At 42.2% G+C, this 17,938-nt stretch overlaps 2 protein-coding genes across 3 annotated transcripts; both read left to right on the top strand.

Annotated features, from left to right (window-relative positions):
• The first annotated feature begins 1,076 nt into the window (after positions 1–1,076).
• Positions 1,077–3,368, top strand: LOC310667255 (uncharacterized protein). 2 transcript variants are annotated; one of them, XM_083419101.1, is made up of 3 exons: positions 1,077–1,500; positions 1,738–1,858; positions 3,090–3,368. In XM_083419101.1, the coding sequence occupies exons 2-3, from the start codon at positions 1,840–1,842 to the stop codon at positions 3,272–3,274; spliced, it is 204 nt and encodes a 67-aa protein (XP_083275227.1). In that variant the 5' UTR covers positions 1,077–1,500; positions 1,738–1,839; the 3' UTR covers positions 3,275–3,368. The 2 variants fall into 2 exon arrangements, with proteins under 2 accessions (XP_083275227.1, XP_083275228.1); XM_083419102.1 differs by lacking the exon at positions 1,077–1,500 and having other exon boundaries at positions 1,540–1,858.
• A 4,811-nt stretch (positions 3,369–8,179) lies between these two features.
• On the top strand, positions 8,180–17,289 carry DIABLO (diablo IAP-binding mitochondrial protein). Its single transcript, XM_083416341.1, has 6 exons — positions 8,180–8,503; positions 9,248–9,368; positions 15,275–15,406; positions 15,503–15,613; positions 15,946–16,042; positions 16,577–17,289. The coding sequence occupies exons 1-6, from the start codon at positions 8,451–8,453 to the stop codon at positions 16,792–16,794; spliced, it is 732 nt and encodes a 243-aa protein (XP_083272467.1). The 5' UTR covers positions 8,180–8,450; the 3' UTR covers positions 16,795–17,289.
• The last annotated feature ends 649 nt before the right edge of the window (positions 17,290–17,938 follow it).

Below are 17,938 nucleotides of genomic sequence, written 5' to 3'. Positions count from 1 at the left end.
CACAATACAGCGTTAAACATTAAAAACTTCCCTAAACAGGGCTGCCTTCCGATGTCTTTTAAAAGTAAGATAGTTGCTTATCGCCTTGATGGGAGGCCGTTCTACAGGGCAGGTGTCCTACCGAGATGGCCCTCTGCCTGGTTCCCTGTGACCTAACTTCTCACAGTGAGGAAACTGCCAGAAGGCCCTTGGCGCTGAACCTCAGCATCCAGGCAGAACGATGGGGGTGGAGACGCTCCTTCAGTTATACTGGGCCGAGGCCGTTTAGGGCTTTAATGGTCAACACCAACACTTCGAATTGTGCTCGGAAACGTACTGGGAGCCAATGCAGATCTCTCAGAACCAGTGTTACATGGTCTTGGTGGACATTCCCAGTCACCAGTCTAGCTGACGCATTCTGGATTAATTGCAGTTTCCGGGTCACCTTCAAAGGTAGCCCCAAGTAGAGTGCATTGCAGTAGTCCAAGCAGGAGATAACCAGAGCATGCACTACTCTGGCAAGACAGTCTGCGGTCAGGTAGGGTCTCAGCCTGCGTACCAGAAGGAGCTGGTAGACAGCTGCCCTGGACACAGAATTGACCTGCGCCTCCATGGACAGCTGTAAGTCCAAAATGACTCTCAGGCTGTGCACCTGGTCCTTCAGGGGCACAGTTACCCCATTCAGGACCAGGGAGTCCTCCACACCTGCTGGCCCCTTTCCCCCCAAAACAGTACTTCTGTCTTGTCCGGATTCAACCCCAATCTGTTAGCCACCATCCATCCTCCAACCGCCTCCAGACACTCACACAGGACATTCACTGCCGTCACTGGATCTGATTTAAAAGAGAGAGCTGGGTATCATCCGCATACTGTACTGATGAACACCCAGCCCAAACCCCCTGATGATCTCTCTAGGTGGCTTCATATAGATGTTAAAAAATATGGGGCAAGAGGATGGAGCCCTGACACACCCCACAAGTGAGAGCCCAGGGGTCTGAACATTCATTCCCCCCCCCACCTCAAATATTTTATTGGGGAGGGCAAAGCCCCCTAGGCTCCTAGGAGTTGGCTTCTATGCACAGGACCATTAAAAAGATTGTAACAGGAAATGTGCAGGAAATCATAAGCTTCCTGAAACATTGGAGCTGAGGTGGAGGTATGAGGCACCCTGATAGTGATCTTTCCTTCTCACACCTGAGCCCACGGCCAATAGTTGTCAATACGTATTAGAGGACTTTTTAGTTTGGATTATGCATACTTGTTTTCCTTCTACAGGGTTGGTGAACCTGTGACCCTTCAGTTGCTGTTGAACTATGACTCCCATAATCCTTGACTGCTGGCCATGCTGGCTAAGACTTAGGGGACACTGAGCCCAACATCATGTGGAGGGCCACAACTTCCCAGCCCTTGCCCTCCTGGTTTCTGTGGCTGTCTCAAGCAGCTGCAGTATATAACTGAAATCATACACACAACTGTTACTGAAAATTGTGGACGGGGAGAACCAGAAACAAAAGCACAATTGTAAGTGGTGGGGGGCGGGAATGACAGTTTATGAAATACAGTACAATGCAATTTTTAAGACACCCAGGCTGCGTGCATTAAACTTTCACTTTCAAAACCCACTAGGGATATTTTTGTGTGACAATGAAGATGAACAAAGGAGTTCTGTATATCCTGCGGTCCTGTCCCTGACCACACCTAGTCCATTCCTACTTAAGCTGCCTTGTAAATACAGCGTCATTATGCCTGCCTCTCCAGATTAACAGACTCGAAGAAGATCCAGCTACATCACAAGCCTCCCCACAAGCCAGACGCTAAAGGGAGAGACCAGAAACAAAGGTGCAGAGCAACTTTAAGTAAATGCCGTCATTTGCCCAGGGTAAGAAACTTCTTCTAAATTAGTTTATATCATGTAAAATATTTTAAACTTGTGGTCTGATAACTATATTGTTTTCTTCATATATTTAATAAAACCTTGCATGAGGTCAGCAGACATATATTGATATTAAGAATAATTAACAGATTATTAAACAGATAATTAACAGATTATTAAACACAGTTTTACAAATTTATCCGATCATTGCTTTTAATAATTATTGCAGGTGCTTGGCATTATGGAAACTCAGTTCACTTCCAACAGCTTTCATATTGTGTGAGAAAAATAATCTTCCTGGATTAGCTTCCTGGCTTTATTTTTCTGTTGTTGAGACAAGCGTGTGTTTCTTTAGTCTGTGACCCTCTCAATGTGTGTGCGCCTCTTAAAAAAAACCCCTTCCATATACAAACACCCTGAGAAAGAATAGGATTTTTTAATCTTTATACTGAATTGGCTCATCAAATCTTAATAATGGCAAAAATGTCCAGTATGGAATAGGGCAGCCAAGCATATAAGCTCCAAAGCCCTGGGAACTGAAAGGGTGCAGCGCCCTTACTCCCCCAAAGTTTAAGGACCACTGCAGATGGCTATGTTGCAGTTGTGCTGTGTATCAATTTTACCACAATGGATTTCCCACTTTAATGCTGGTTATTTGGGGCAGATAAAAAGATGCAAGCTAAACAATATGTACTCAACCCTAAATCAAAGCAAAAGTTTTCTGCCAGTCTGTCCATTAGATGCAATTATAACATTAAATATTAAAGGAGGCTCCCTCCCTTTGGAGGAACAGACTGCTTTTTATTGGTGCATTTAGGTGGTATTAATGCATTATCAGCTATATATTGAGAGGTTTTGTTCTCCAACTGCACACAATCCATTTGTGGGGTCTAATTTCCTCATGTTTGGCTGACCCCTTTGTGTAGTAATCATTTGCGTAGATGACATATTACTTGGTCTCAAACTCCTAATTTAGATTGTGCAGAACCACTTTCAAATCTGCCCAGAGTACTGCGACCATCAGCGGCCTGAGCACAGATTTCTAGCCATTAACCAACTTAGAGTGTGGTCAAGCCCCGTTGAATTCAGCAAAACTTACTTATGAGTTAACGTGTATGTGATTGTTCTATTATATACTGTATATCGGTTTAGGTCACTGTTGTATATCACAAGATCAGTTTCTGCTTTACAATACAACTTTAATCCTACTTTTGTTTTGTCTCTGTCTCCCTTGCAGATCAGACTATTCCCATGCATTTATTTCCACCACATTGCAAAGCCAGAATCATGCAGGAATCGTTTGCTGTCCATTTCCTGAAGGTGCTGAAGGAACTCCTAGCTTTTGTGCTGTTCAGTTACACAGTGCTGTTAGGGGCGCTGCTGTTGGCTGGCTGGACCACTTATTTCCTGGTGCTTAAGTGACAGCTCATGTTTTCCACCCGCAGCTTACAGATGGAGCCCAGATGCACTGTCTATCCAACACCCAATCAATAAACACAATTCCATTTCTATTCTAGAGACTTGACAAGTTTATTTTGTTACCTGCTTAATTATGTACCTTTTAGATATATAAAATGCACGGCAAATTATTTTAATTATTTTTTGGTTGATTGATTGAGGTTAATTATATGCTGCTTTTCCACAATGAATTGTACGCAAAGCAGTTTCACAGCAAACATTAAAAAACACTGAAATGAAGAGCGTTGGAAATATACAAATATATAAAATACAGAACATGTGAGTAAATTCTATCAAAATAACAAAAACAAAAAACAATTTGGCAAACATTACCAAAAAAATAATAATCTCCAAACAATATAGGCTTAAGTACATAAATACATGCCTGTTGCCTTTGTCCATGGAGTTTTCTTGGCAGGGATACTGGAGTGGCTTGCCGGTTCCTGCTCCAGGTGGATCACGTTTGGTCAAAACTCTCCACTATAACCTTTCCATCTTGGGTGGCCCTGCATGGCATAGCTCATAGTTTCTCTGGGTTATTCAAGCCCCTTCGCCATGGCAAGGCAGTGATCCATGAAGGAGGAGGAGGAGGAGGAGAAGGGGACAACAGAGGACGAGATGGTGGGACAGTGTTCTTGAAGCTACCAATATGAGTTTGACCAAACTGCGAGAGGCAGTGGAAGACAGGAGGGCCTGGCGTACTCTGATCCATGGGGTCACAAAGAGGCGGACACGACTAAACAACACCACCACATAAATGCATAGCAAAACAAGTTAACCAACAATAAAGGTTCTGGTCTTGCTGCACTCGAAGGAGCCTGGCTTAATTAAATACAATTCAAATAGCGTACTGCTGGCTTTCAGGCTACAGCTGCTCCCATTTCCTTACTCCAGAGGAGGCTGACTGCAGCAAAAGGCAAATATCAGGGAGGGCAATGATGGTAAGTCTCTTCTCCAACCTTCTGGAAGTATAGACTGCTGGTGCAGATCTTATTGTGCTTTTTGCATATTGTTTCAGGAGTCGGTATTTCAGTTAGAAGATCAATTACAAATTTATCCTCTGAAATTCATCTTCTTTCTCTTGTCTCTCCATGGGAGTACTACTATAAAAACAGAAGCTAGTTGATCAGGTTGTAACTAGGTTCAGACGTTGACTTTTTAAATTATGATTTGTTACCTCGCTTGGAGCACACTCCTGGTTTTCTGCTTTTAGTTTCTCTCTCTGATACAAAATCTCTGGCACAATGCTGTCTGGAGAAGGATTAAACCCCAGTGCAATTGTTCTCTTTAAAAATAAAAGCAACCGAGTTACCTGTGGGTCTTATATAATTTATGTTGTTCAGATTGGGATTGTTTGCATTAAATCCTCAATAACTGCAGAGCAGAACATAAGATAAAAATGTATCACTACACCTTGTAACAGCAAAACAAAAACAAACACAAATAATAGGAGGACTTAAAAAACAAAATGTTCTGAAGGTATCTACATGGGATACCTGAAGTAATCAATGCAAATTGATATTAAAAATATTTTTAGGAAAAAGTGACAACATTTAACCTTTCTGTTACCTATATAATAGTTTCTCAACTGCTTATCGGGTCAACTGTTTATCGTGGTAAAAGTTCTGCTAAGATTGTTACCTTAAACCCTGAAAGAAATTATATTTTGGGACACAATTTATGAGGAAATGAAAAAATTACTAAAAATTACATTTCACAAAAAAACGGAATCATTCCTTCTTGGGATTCTAACTGACAATATTCCAAAAGAAAGATTAAAATTATTTTTCTATGCAGTGACGGCAGCTAGGATATTAATGGCCAAGTACTGGAAGGGTAACCATATACCAGCTAGAGAAGAATAGCTACAAAAGCTGAGCCAGGACTTGGAACTCGCTAAGTTGACTGAAGCCTTAAGGAGCAGGTCAAATAAAATAGCCCAGAAGGACTGGGAATGCCTAAATACCTACCTATCAAGTCAAGGTTCAACAACCAAGATTTGGTTGTGTTTAGAATAAACCCATAAGTGGGGAAATGTCTCCTTATAGCAAGATGAGGAATTTATTGAAATATAGAGATATTGTTTTAGTTATAGGAAATAAACCACCGTGAGGTCGATGGAAGTCAAAAAACCAAAAGTATAATAAAGAGAGATCTACCCCAGAAGGGTCAGTATCTCAGTAGAGAAATGAAATTCTGGGATGCCTATTGTATTATGCTTATGTTCTTACTTTTTGCGTTTGCTCTATTTTCTTTTGTTTTTTTATTCAATTGAGATGTTTGTATACTTTGTTTTGTTTGTATCTGCATAATAATTCAATAAAAATTTAAATTAAAAAAGAAGTAGTATTTTAAACATCTAATTAAATATTGTATAAATCTGATCACCATGAAACTAACACTTAAAGTTAGCTATTCTACTATAGGTTTTAATTTGCTTAATGTTCATCAAACCTTTCAGTTTATATTTAGGGAAATGTTCATTACCATTGTAATGGTGTATAATGTATTTGTGTTTACAAGTTAATGTTTCTGATGATCAGAAGGGCTGAGATCTGGTCTAGATGCCATTTTATGAAATGTTACGTTTATTAAAGTGTAATACTGTACCTGCAAGCAATGCTGGAAATTGGAGCTGGGCAGTGTGCTGTCATATTCATGTCCTGCTTGCAGGCTTCCCACAGGCCGGATCTGGTTGGTCACTGTGAGAACAGGATGCTGGACTAGATGGGCCCCCTTGGCAGGCTCTTCTGATCTTCTTAAAGCATCACACAGGCATATGCAGATGGGACCTTTATGGGACTGTAGGTCCATGACTTAGGTCCACTCTGTCTGAAAGACTGTATTCCCCCATACAATCCTGCCTGGGTTGAGATCTTCAGAGAAGGTTCTTCTCTCGGCGCTGCCACCCTCACAGGCACACTGGGTGGGGACACAGGAGAGGGCCTTTTCAGTGGCTGCCCCCAGCCAGAATGTGGAACTCCCTCCCTAGACAAGCTAAACTGGCTTCCTCCTTATTGACCTTCCACCGGCAGTTGGAGAGTTTTATTGGTTCAATAGGTAACCAACTGTTTTTAAAGAAAGGGCTGGTGCTGTGATGCTTTTGTTGCAATAATCTGTATGGGTGTGTGTTCTATTAATGTTTAATTGTTTTTCATTATTGCTTCCTCCCTATGTTTTCATCTGTTTTATCTGTAGAAATATTATTATAATACTAGTACTGACATCAGTGGTGCCAATACGGGACAAGCAAATAAAAACAAAACAAAACAAGACAGTCCCCTGCCTGCAAGCTTATCATCTCAAAAGACCTGGCACAAAGGGGGAAAGGGGGTGAGGAGAGGCACCAATTTATAAAAGTTAAGTGGGAAGTTTTTATGACCAGGTGGAATGGAAGCAGTTCAGGGACAAGACCAAGGAGGAGAATCCCACGGAGCCGGTCTCTCCGCCTGAGCTCCCCCTTTCCCAGGGCTGGAGTTTGATGGCAGGAGACAAGTGAAGGAGAGAGAAGGCTCAGTGGTTTCTCAGAGAACACTTCAAACTCCCAGGACATTCTATACAAGATCTCAAAGTAGCTCATAGAGAGCAATACATTCCAACCCCCCTCCCTGCAGAGGGCTACTGTCTTATTGCATAAGAATTTCAGAAATAGACTGGAAAGAGAAGTTGCTGAAATGCAACTTATTACCAAACTTAAAACCATGGAGACCTGGTCTGAATGGAGACATTGGATTCTTATCTCCTTATACATGATAAAGCTATTTTTAGCCATCTCATCCCTTGCTTTTTCCTGCAAGACCAATTGCAGTCGTCAACAGGTTTAAAACACCTATCAGCCCCTTCTGAGTAATCCCCCTCCCCACCCTCTCACTGGTGACTTCTGTTCCAGTGTATCTGAAGAAGTGTGCAAGCACACAAAAGCTCATACCAAGAACCAACTTAGTTGGTCTCTAAGGTGCTACTGGAAGGAATTTTAAAATTTTGTTTCGACTACCCATAAGTAAATAATAATATATTGAGGAGATGGTCTCTGCCAGTAACCAGCCTGAAAAGCATGACACAAAAGGAAAAGAGGGGAGGGAGGGAAGAGGAAAAAGACAAGCCCAGGCCCTCCTTCTTGCCCAGAGGAGACATTGGCAAGGAAGGAGCCCTGACGCCGCTGCCCTCAAGTTCCAGCCAGGATTCTCAGTGTTTGGCGATGTCTTTACCCTTGTGAGGGTTTTTGCTTGTTGCTTTTATTTGGGGCTGATTTGTCACGCTGCTCTTCTGCTTCTTGCGATTTTTCATATTATTTTTATTTCATTTGCTTTTTCTGTTTTAATATGTCAGCTACTCTGGAAGTCTGAGACCTAAATATACAGAATAAACGAAAGGCCAACTCTATTAAACATAAAAGGCACGCACGCAGAAGAACCAACCCGGGCCTCTCCTCAGCCGCCTCTGGCAGCGCGAAAGGGGAAGGCCAGGCGGCGCGCTTTTCCCCTCAGGGGGGCGGCTGGCAACGCGCACGCGCCAGGGGTCTCTCCCGCCCAAAGGATCACGTGCTCACACGCAAGCGCCCCCCCCCCCGCTGCTGACCCCGACGCATGCGTAAAAGCTCATCCAAGGGCTTCGGCTTGAAACTTCCTAGAGCCAGAAAAAGGAGAGTCACAAGGGCTCAACTTCCGGTAAAGAAACAGCTGCTGGGTCATTTAAACAGATGGACTCTGCAGGACCAGACGAATGGACGCTCAGGATTTCCAGGAAGTGGGACTCGGAGGCGCGTCGTCGCCCGTGGCGGCGGGCGGGTAACCCTAGAGGAGCGCCACTCTACCCTTTCGCATCTCTGCAGCGCGCACGTTCTCCTTCCTGCTCTGCGAAGACATAAACAGAATCAGATCTGTTCCAGAACGGAAGTGACGATAGAAGGCGTCGGCTTCCTGATAATGAGGATTTTTGTCGTCGTTCTAGATGTATAAATACCTCATAGACGAAGCCGGGATAAGCCTCTGAGGAAGGCAACGGCGCGAAACGTGAAGGCCGGGACTCTCGCAGAAAAAAAGGGGAGCGGAGGGCTACATCCCTCTTCACAAAATAGCTCTATGGCATTAGCCGTGGCGCTGGTGATGACGTATTTCCGCTGCGCCTTGACTGAACCAAGATGGCGACGGCCTTGAGTAGCCGGTGGCTGCGGAGCTGCTACGCTTTCTTCAGGTATCTGTGGGAAGGAACCAGCCTCCTTCCCTTCGCTCTGCCGCCCCGGCAGCTTTGTCTCCCCCCAGCCGCGCCTTTTGCTTCAGTTCACTTCCATAGCGACGTCCTCCTGGGATGAATTCGCTCCCGGAGGTGCTGCCGCCTCCTATAGGAGCAGCCCCTGCAGTGAATTAGTAAATCCTCGGTAGATAATTGAAGCGAAATTTGATCTGGACACCCAGCTAAGTGCAACAGAACCCAGTTTGTATTCACTGTACAAATCTCTCTTCTAACTGTTGCTATTGTGATTTTTAACTGCTCGTTCTGGACGTAGTTTGCCCGTATTGTTTTATTTGGATTATTTTGCTTGTATTACACCGTGAGCAAATCAAGAAATCAATACCTGCATCTTCAAAGGTACAAGGTATCTTTGAAAATGTTTTATAGTCTAAATCCTGGAGGAGGTGGACTGTTTTGCAGTGACAGATGTGCAGTTGAAGTGAATTTTATTATTATGGTCACAGACCAGTTCCAGCTCACTTACAATATCAGGAAAATCATAAAACACAACAGGAATACATTGATGTGCACAGTTAAGGAGTTCCTGCTCAGTTTCCTAACAGCCTGGCTCTTGAAATGAGAGGACTGTAAGCAGGATTTGGCTGGCAGTGGACTCCAAATATGGTGGATCTTTGCTTATTCGTCCTCCAGAATTCATATTGCTTATAGCACTTGTACCTAAGATGGATATGTTTTTCCCCCTAGGCACAGTATTCCCATCCTGGCAAATGGTAAAGCTCGTTGCATGTCAGGATTGAGGGGCCCATGGAGCAAAGTGGTAGCACTGGGGTTTGGAGTAACCTTGTCTGCAATTCCTATTACACAGGTAACCCTCTGGGAAATATTTATCGGTTACAATGTCAGGACCCAAGGTTCAACTTAATTTTTTAATTCTTTGGTAGTCTCTCTTTTTTAAAACAAATCATTTCTCTTCCATTTTGGGTTGAATTTTTCTTCTATTTACATCTCCAGCCTTTCTGTCCTTGTTACTCTCCTATCTGGAACTTGCTGCCTCCTGACATCTGTGTCTCTACTTGTTTGCAGCTGTTTAAACAGTATGTGAAAATGTGGCTATTTGTCAGGGATGGGCAGGAGCCAGAGGAACGGGAGGGGGGCGATATGTGAGCCGAGGGAGGCAGGGACTGGTGGTGCAAGAGGAAAGTCAGGGAGAGGAGACAGGGCAATGAGAGACAGAAGAGCTGCAGGAGGCCTCGGATACTGGAGAGACCAAGGTGCTTCTAGAGACAGTTATGGTTTTAGAAACCCCACTTTGTTGCCTCCATGCTCAAGGAGAGGTGTGTAGTGCCTGGAACAGCTAGAGCAGCTGTTGAGGAGGATCTGTCAGGTGTTTGAATGCACTGCAAGTTTAAGACAGGAGGGGATGGGGCCACACTGTAGCTCCAACTGTCCAAGACAGAGCACGGGTCTGCTAGTCATAGGTGCCTAGACAGCTAGTCAGCATGAATATTCTTGTGATGTAACCAAGTGCTTTGCTAATAAAGAACTAAAAATTCAGTTGCTCATCCTTGTTGGTCTGGTTCAACACTGTGCTCTGCCTCCACAGTTGGAGGCATAAATGCTTCTGAATACCAGTTGCTGGAAACTACGAAAGGGGAGTGCTCTTGTGCTTGAATCCTGTTTGCTGGTTTCCCACCTGCATCTTGTGAGCCACTGGGAGAACAAGATGGGCCATTGGCCTGAACCAGCAGGCTTTTCTTAGGTTCTTATTATAAACATACAACACCTAGCTGCTAAGGTATCATTACTGCTTTATTTTTTTCTCTCATATAATTAACGGAGAAATCACAACATTTGGCTTTCTTTATATGCAGACACAATGGAATTAAGTGGCAGTGTGAAACAAACCATTTGCAGTAGTCCATTGCAAATTGTTTTTACTGTTTTTAATTGTAAAACTTTGTTAATAGTGTTGTTTGGGGTGGTCATACTTTATTTCTTTATAATTAATAAAATATTTGAATAACACTAACCCTTTTTCTTAGGACAGAGTTTTGTTATTGGACTACAACTCCTATTATCCCTTAACATTGGCCAGGCAAGTTGTGGCTGATGGGAGCTGGGAATCAGACGACAGGTATAGGGCCTCAGTTTCCCCATTCCTTTTTTCCAATTTTTTTTTACTGATTTTCCAAAAATTCAAAACAAACAGACAAACAAACATACAAACATCCTGTTTAAATCTTGGTAACATTATTAAGTGCTTCCTCCTTGGTTGAGTTTCATTATATATCATTTTAACAGTTTTCCAAAATCGATTTTCTCAAAAAATTAACTTGATCACTTAACATCTTTCATTCTTTTTAATTTAACTTTAAACATATTAAATCTTATCCTTACATATTTAAATCCTAAACCTAACTAATATTTGCAAGTTTTTCCAATTAAGTTATCTTAACATATTTAGCTAAATAGTCTTTAAATTTCATCCATTCTTCCTGGTACTCCTGCTCCTTCTGTTTGCAGACTCTTCCAGTCAGGTCGGCCAGCTCCGAAAAATCCATCATCTTCATCTGCCAACAGTTTCCCCGTTCCTGTCTTACTGTTGCACAGCAAAGTTTGTAATTTAGAAATGCCTGGGAAATCAGCTACCTGGCAATGGAACCGAGCTTAAGGTGGCACCAGGTGGACACCCCAGAGGGTATTCCACAGCTGGCGAGCCACTACAGCAAAGAGCCAGAGAAATAAGGATTCTAGTAATGCTAGAGTGAGCCCAATAACACTTTTGAATGAATTGGTTCTGTTGAGCTTTTCCACTTACTATGGAATATGAAATCTTTTTAAAGTTCCAGGCGGCTTATCTACCTTTTAGAGTAATTATAACATTAGATGAGGTTTGTAAGGGTATTGTAAGGGTTTGTAAGCTATCTTAAAAGTGATGACTTTTTAGTGTTTTCCTAAGCACACAAATTAGCCTTCGTCCTCTTCCTGTTATAAAACACAAGCAATCCAATTGAAGTGATTGACAGTAGATTCAATATGAATTTTCAAAAGGGCATTAATGCAGTTCATAATTCATTTATGAAATTTGTTGCAAGATAACATTTATGATACAGTCATACCTCGGTTTGCGAACGTGATCCATGTGGGAGGCACGTTCGCAACCCGCAGCTTATGCGCATGCGCTAAAATCTGGAAGTAACCCGTTCCGGTACTTCCGGGTTTGGTACGGTCCACAACCTGAAAACTTGCAACCCACAGTGTCTGTAACCCGAGGTGTGACTGTACCTGCTAGCTTTAAAAGGGGAGGTGAATGGAGAATGGGTCTGCTGGTGGCTATTAAAAGCAGTTTTCCTTCATTTTCTGCTTGGGGCTTTCCAGACATACTTACTGGACATGTAAGTATGCTGGACATGATGGATCTTTGTTGTGATACGGCAAAATTCTTAATTAGAGTGACAGTGTCCTTCACATCCACATTCAGCTGGTAAAAACCCAGGTGTCATTTAGTTGCCAAACTTTTAAATGGCAGCAAGATCTGTTAGAGCAAGTGAGAAAGAACCATTTGTTTCCAGTAACACTGTGAAGATTCTTGAAGATTCTCCAAGCATTGAGGTGCAGGATTATTTAGTCTACAGCAGCTATAAATAGATGTGGAGCACAATTCAAAGTGTTGGTGTTGACCTTTAAAGCCCTAAATGGCCTCGGCCCAGTATACCCATTGTTCTGCCCGGACACTGAGGTCCAGCGCCAAGGGCCTTCTGGCGGTTCCCTCACTGTGAGAAGCAAAACTACAGGGAACCAGGCAGAGGGCCTTCTTGGTAGTGGCAGCCGCCCTGTGGAACGCCCTCCCACCAGATGTCAGAGAGATAAACAACTACCTGACATTTAGAAGACATCTGAAGGCAGCCCTGTTCAGGGAAGTTTTTAATGTGTGACATTTGTTTGTCTGTTTTTTATTTTTTAATTTTTTTAAATTCAAAATTTAAACAACACATATTATCCAGAAACATATCATCCATATTCCCCCCCCCCCCCGGCTTCCCTCAGTTCCAGTCTTTGATTTCTCTGAGAATGCTGTTTTCTGCATGTTACATATTTGTATAGATCCTCAAACTATTTAGCTGATTATCATCAATAAAAAAGTTTGGGAATGTTTATTCAAAGCCAGCCAAGGAGTCCAGTTCGCTTTGTTGCATCTTCAAATACTTTGTAAATGGTTCCCATTCATCTTTAAAGTCACAGTTATCCTTGTCCCGTAGCTTATATGTCAGTTTTGCCAGTTCTGCATAGTCCATCAATTTTTCTTGCCATGATTCTTTAGTTGGGGTTTCTTCAGTCTTCCATCTTTGTGCTATTAGGACTCTCACAGCCGTTGTTGCATACATGAATATGTTTTTCAGCTTTTTTGGCAGATCTTTCCCTACAATCCCTAACAAAAATGCTTCAGGTTTTTAAACAAATGTTAAATGGAACATTTTCTTCAATTCATTGTATATCATTTCCCAATTACATTGCAATCCCACCACATATGATAAAATGTCCCTTCCTTTTCCTTACACTTCCAACATACAGTGGTGCCTCGCAAGACGAAAAGAATCCGTTCCGCGAGTCTCTTCATCTAGCGGTTTCTTCGTCTTGCGAAGCAACCCTATTAGTGGATTAGCGCTATTAGCGGTTTAGCGGCTATTAAAGGCTTAAGGGATTAGCGGATTAGCTGCTAAAAGGCTATTAGCAATTTAGTGCCTTAGAAAAAGGGGGTGGGGAGCGGAAAAAAATCGCAAGAATCGCAAGACATTTTCATCTCGCGAAGCAAGCCCATAGAGAAATTCGTCCTGCGAAGTGCATTGAAAAACGGAAAACCCTTTCGTCTAGCGGGTTTTCCGTCTTGCGAGGCATTCGTCTTGCGGGGCACCACTGTATATTTGAACTAGTTTTGTACATTTTCCCTAAGTGCACTGGTGTTGTGTACCATCTGTACATCATCTTTATGTAATTCTCCTTCAATAGGGAACAATCTGTAAATTTTAAATCAGTTTTGCATAATTTTCCCCAATCTTCCATCATAAGGTTGTGACCTACATCTTGTGCCCTTTAATCATAACTGATTTTACCTCTTAATCTTTCGTCTCCCATTCTAATAATATGCTGTATGCGGCCTTCAGTAATTTCACTTTCCCTTCGATCACTTCCGTTTGAAACCTAGATCTTGTATAACTGAATCCTTTCTTGCTGTCTTCTTTATGTGTTTCATATAGTTGTTGATAATGTAACCAACTCTGAAAGTGGTCTTTGAACTCATCATAATCTCGTTAATTTCCATTTTCCATCATGGTCCTTTAATAAATTAACATATGCCATCGGCCGTGCACACCCCTTGATCCTTTCAGTGCTTAAGCTGTGTGATCGTCGCTCTGCTGTGCAAGGGAGCTAGCAGACACACAAGGAAGTGTTGCTGGCCCACCCTCAAAATTTACAGTTGGAGACTGTAAAATCTTCTTCAAGATATGAGTGGCTGAAATAGCACCAGATATTTGGAACTGGTGATGGAAAGCTTTTAGTATTAGTTTGAAGGATGTTGGAGGTATAATCCTACAGCTGCAAATATGCACCATATAATTTTGTCTTATCCAAAAATTATTATATTCTGTATGGCTGTAGTTCACAAAATAGAAGTAATTGCGGGTTATGTTTTCCCAATGCATTTTATAGTTATTTTATTTGGTTATGGAAAGGTTTTAGTTTTACCAGAAGGTAAAGAACTAACAGTTCATCTATTGACAGCTGCACAGAGCGCTATTAGTTATAACTGGGGAAAGCGCAATGCTCTGACTTCAGATGAGTGGAGGGCTAAGGTGTGAGATATTGGACATGTGATAAAGCTGACAAACTCAGAGCAAAAGAAGAAAAGCTTTGGCAATCTGTTCAGTGAAAAGTAGAGACTTTTAAATTATGTAAATATGGGATAATGTCGAGCCACATACTTTATTAGGAATTGCCAGAGGATAAGTAAACATTGTACTAGGTTTCAATAATTAGTTAACAGGTTTTACTCACAGTAGACCTACTGAAATTAATGGACATGTCTAACTTAGGTCCATTAATTTAAATGGGTTTTATCTGAGCGAACACTGGTTTTACCATTCCATTTGTTTTAGGTCATTTTCTTCTTATAAGTAACAGGGACGCGGGTGGCGCTGTGGGTTAAACCACAGAACCTAGGGCTTGCTGATCATAAGGTCAGCGGTTAGAATCCCCTCGACGGAGTGAGCTCCCGTTGCTCAGTCCCTGCTCCTGCCATCCTAGCAGTTCGAAAGCATGTCAAAGTGCAAGTAGATAAATAAGTACCGCTTCGGCGGGAAGGTAAACGGCATTTCCGTGCGATGCTCTGGTTCGCCAGAAGCGGCTTCGTCATGCTGGCCACATGACCCGGAAGCTGTCTGCGGACAAACGCCGGCTCCCTCGGCCAATAAAGTGAGATGAGTGCCGCAACCCCAGAGTCGGTCACGACTGGACCTAATGGTCAGGGGTACCTTTACCTTTACCTTTAACAGATAGTATTATCATTTTGGTATCATTTTATATATTTTACACATTCATATATATATTTATACTTTTGATTGGTGTACTCACTGTTACGCTAATAAAATATTTTTTAAAGTTAATGACTTCTGGCTTTTTTCTTTTTTGCCCGCAGCCATGTCAGGTTTCCAGATTTTGAAAAGCTATTATTTTGAAAAGCAAGCTGACAAACGCATAATATTTGTCTTTCAGAAACATGATCCAAGCTCACTTAGCAATGAAGCGTTAATCCGAAGAGCTGTGTCTTTAGTAACCGATAGCACTGGTACCCTTCTCTCTCAAACAACATATGCGTTAATTGAAGCTCTAACAGAGTATACAACGGTAAGATGCTCTGTCTCTGAACTTCTGAATTCTGTAGCATAACACAAACTTTTAGTTAACTGGGTGCTACTGAGTATGGGTTGTTTCCTGTTGCAGGCAGTTTACACGTTGGTGTCACTGTACCAGAAATACACACACCTCCTTGGGAAAATGAATTCCAATGAGGAGGATGCAGTTTGGCAGGTGATCATTGGTGCTCGAGTAGAGGTAAGGAGCCAGCAAGAAACCTGGGCTCAATGCATCTTTTTCAGGAACCAGTATTCCAGCATTGATATTCTGGACATGGACCCCAAAGGCCTGATTTCAAATTCCTTACTCCATTCTCACTTGAAACACAGCTTAAAAAAAAAAAAGCAAAAAAAAAGCAGGCTTAACAGTGATCGGATATACAGCTGTAAGTTCAAATGAGAGTGGTTGTAAACGAATTGTGCCAAATCAGAAGTTTGCTTTTATTTAACCTAACCTGCTTATAAAATGTTTATTTTTTGGTGGAATAAACAAGTTCAGATGCTGTTTCTCATTGTAGCTTTTGTCTTTAGATGACTGCGAAGCAACAGGAGTACCTGAAGTTAGAATCCAGGTGGATGACTGCATTGCGCCTTTCAGAGATGGCAGCAGAAGCAGCGTATCAGTCTGGTATTATTCACTGAAGCCTATCCCCATCACTGAATAGCTCCCCACTGTCGTCCTTTCCAAGGCATTTGCATCTTAGGACAAGTTGTATTCACTTGAATTGTCTCTCAAACACTTTGGTCCAGAAGAGTGTGCATGTTCCCACACCTGATTTTGGAGTTTGGGTTGTACCATAGAGGGCCCCCCCCCCCCCCCGCCTTCCAAAAGCTTTTTGGAGATGTTAAAAGAAAATAGCACAACATGCATATATGTGTTTCATCAAATGCAGACCATGTTTGGAGAGATCTTTTTAAACCAGCCCCAGAATTTGTTGTCCTGTGATGTGGTGAAAGAAAATAGTGGAAGGAATTTTGCAATACGGGTGCAAGGAAAGTCTGCATCTGCAACCATGTATGTCTGCACGTTGTTGTCATATGACAGCCATGTCTTAATGTGAATGACATGTGCCCATCCATGAACACCCTTGGATCTGTGCCTGGACCCAAGTCCAATCACTGTTGTGGTGTAAAACTGCTGATTTTAACATTACTTTTTCAGGAGCTGATCAAGCATCCGTTTCAACACATAACCACATTCAGCTGGTGAAAACCCAAGTGCAAGAGGTGCGGCAGCTGTCGCAGAAAGCAGAGACTAAGCTGGCGGAAGCTCAAACTGAGGAGCTCATGAAACTGACAGAAGAGCCGCCGTTGCTGCCAGCCGGTCGACAAGCCAGCGTGGAGGAAACCGATGACGAAGCCTACCTGCGTGAAGACTGAGGTGTTGCTGGCCTTGAGGATTTTGCCCCCAACTTTGATGGGGGAAGGAGGCACTAAGTTGAAATATCAACCTTGTTAGCTGCAGGTCTTGGACATTGGAAGTTGTGTTTCTGATTTGTGGGAAAGTGTTTCTATTTAAATCAACTATGCAAATGTGAAAGCAGCCAGCTGAGGGGTCCTTTCTTGGCTGTGGAGATCTATTGTTAGAATGGCTAATGAAGATGATTCAGTAACAGGTCCTCAAACTCTCAAAAGCCTGGAGCTAATTGTACCTTCAATTTCAAAAGTGTTGGGTTTTTTCTTTGAAAATATTTACTTGGGTTGTAAAGGAAATGAAGTCATGCTAACTATTATTGCACCTGAAATTTCACAAGTAAGTTGCCAGAAAGTCAGTTTAAAAGATAAATGTCACTTGTGTGTCTATATGCTCCCCCCTAATTATGTGAACTTTAGCAACCTCTTTTTAAAAATAAAAGTTAGCAGGACTTCTTTTAACTGTAGCTAAAGGCAGATTCTTAATAGTGGACTGTGCAGACAATTGTCCCAATATGGCACAGGTGATCTACATGCTAGCACACAGGAGCTGAAGTCACTCAAGGGTGTCTCATTACATAACCACAACCAACAACAGCAATAATTTAATCACTCAATTCAGATAGCTGCACCCACCAGTGGGAATAATCTGTTGTCCTAACATTATGGAGTAAAAAATTCAAAAGGTGATGGGGAGAATAGGTTGTGCAGCATCTATCACACTACTAAAAGGCACCTTTCGAGCCAAATTTTCAGTGCAATCTTCCACATTCAGTATGACTTACTCATGAGTGCATTTAATCTAACTCCAACAAAACTGCGTTTCAAATGAAATATAGCTCTGTATAGCTTAGATATACAGATATAAGATATAGAGGTGGGTTTTATCTTGCTCAAACACAAAGAGAAGAGAACCCTTTGGAATGCTATGTGAACCAGGTAATGCCAAAAGTGAAGAAAGAAAGGCGGGCTAGGCTTTTTTTGTAAAGGCAAATCACTTCCAGTGGTCAGATGGAACTGTTGCACACAAACATTCACTTCTCACTGCTGCACACATCATGGCTCGATAGACACACCACAAGTGTCCTTTCATCTCCTTTTTCATACCACC

The sequence above is a fragment of the Podarcis tiliguerta genome (genome assembly GCF_965153285.1).
Source record: "Podarcis tiliguerta genome assembly, chromosome: 16".
NCBI lineage: Eukaryota > Metazoa > Chordata > Lepidosauria > Squamata > Lacertidae > Podarcis > Podarcis tiliguerta.
The sequence above is the reverse complement of the archived record's forward strand: the minus strand, read 5'-3'. Positions and strand labels throughout refer to the sequence as shown.

Excerpts from the sequence above, each read along its gene's own strand:
- DIABLO (XM_083416341.1), top strand. The coding sequence starts at position 8,451 with ATGGCGACGGCCTTGAGTAGCCGGTGGCTGCGGAGCTGCTACGCTTTC. Across the intron at positions 9,369-15,274 it reads CTGCAATTCCTATTACACAG|AAACATGATCCAAGCTCACT; the intron begins GTAACCCTCTGG and ends TTTGTCTTTCAG. Across the intron at positions 15,614-15,945 it reads TCATTGGTGCTCGAGTAGAG|ATGACTGCGAAGCAACAGGA; the intron begins GTAAGGAGCCAG and ends TTTTGTCTTTAG.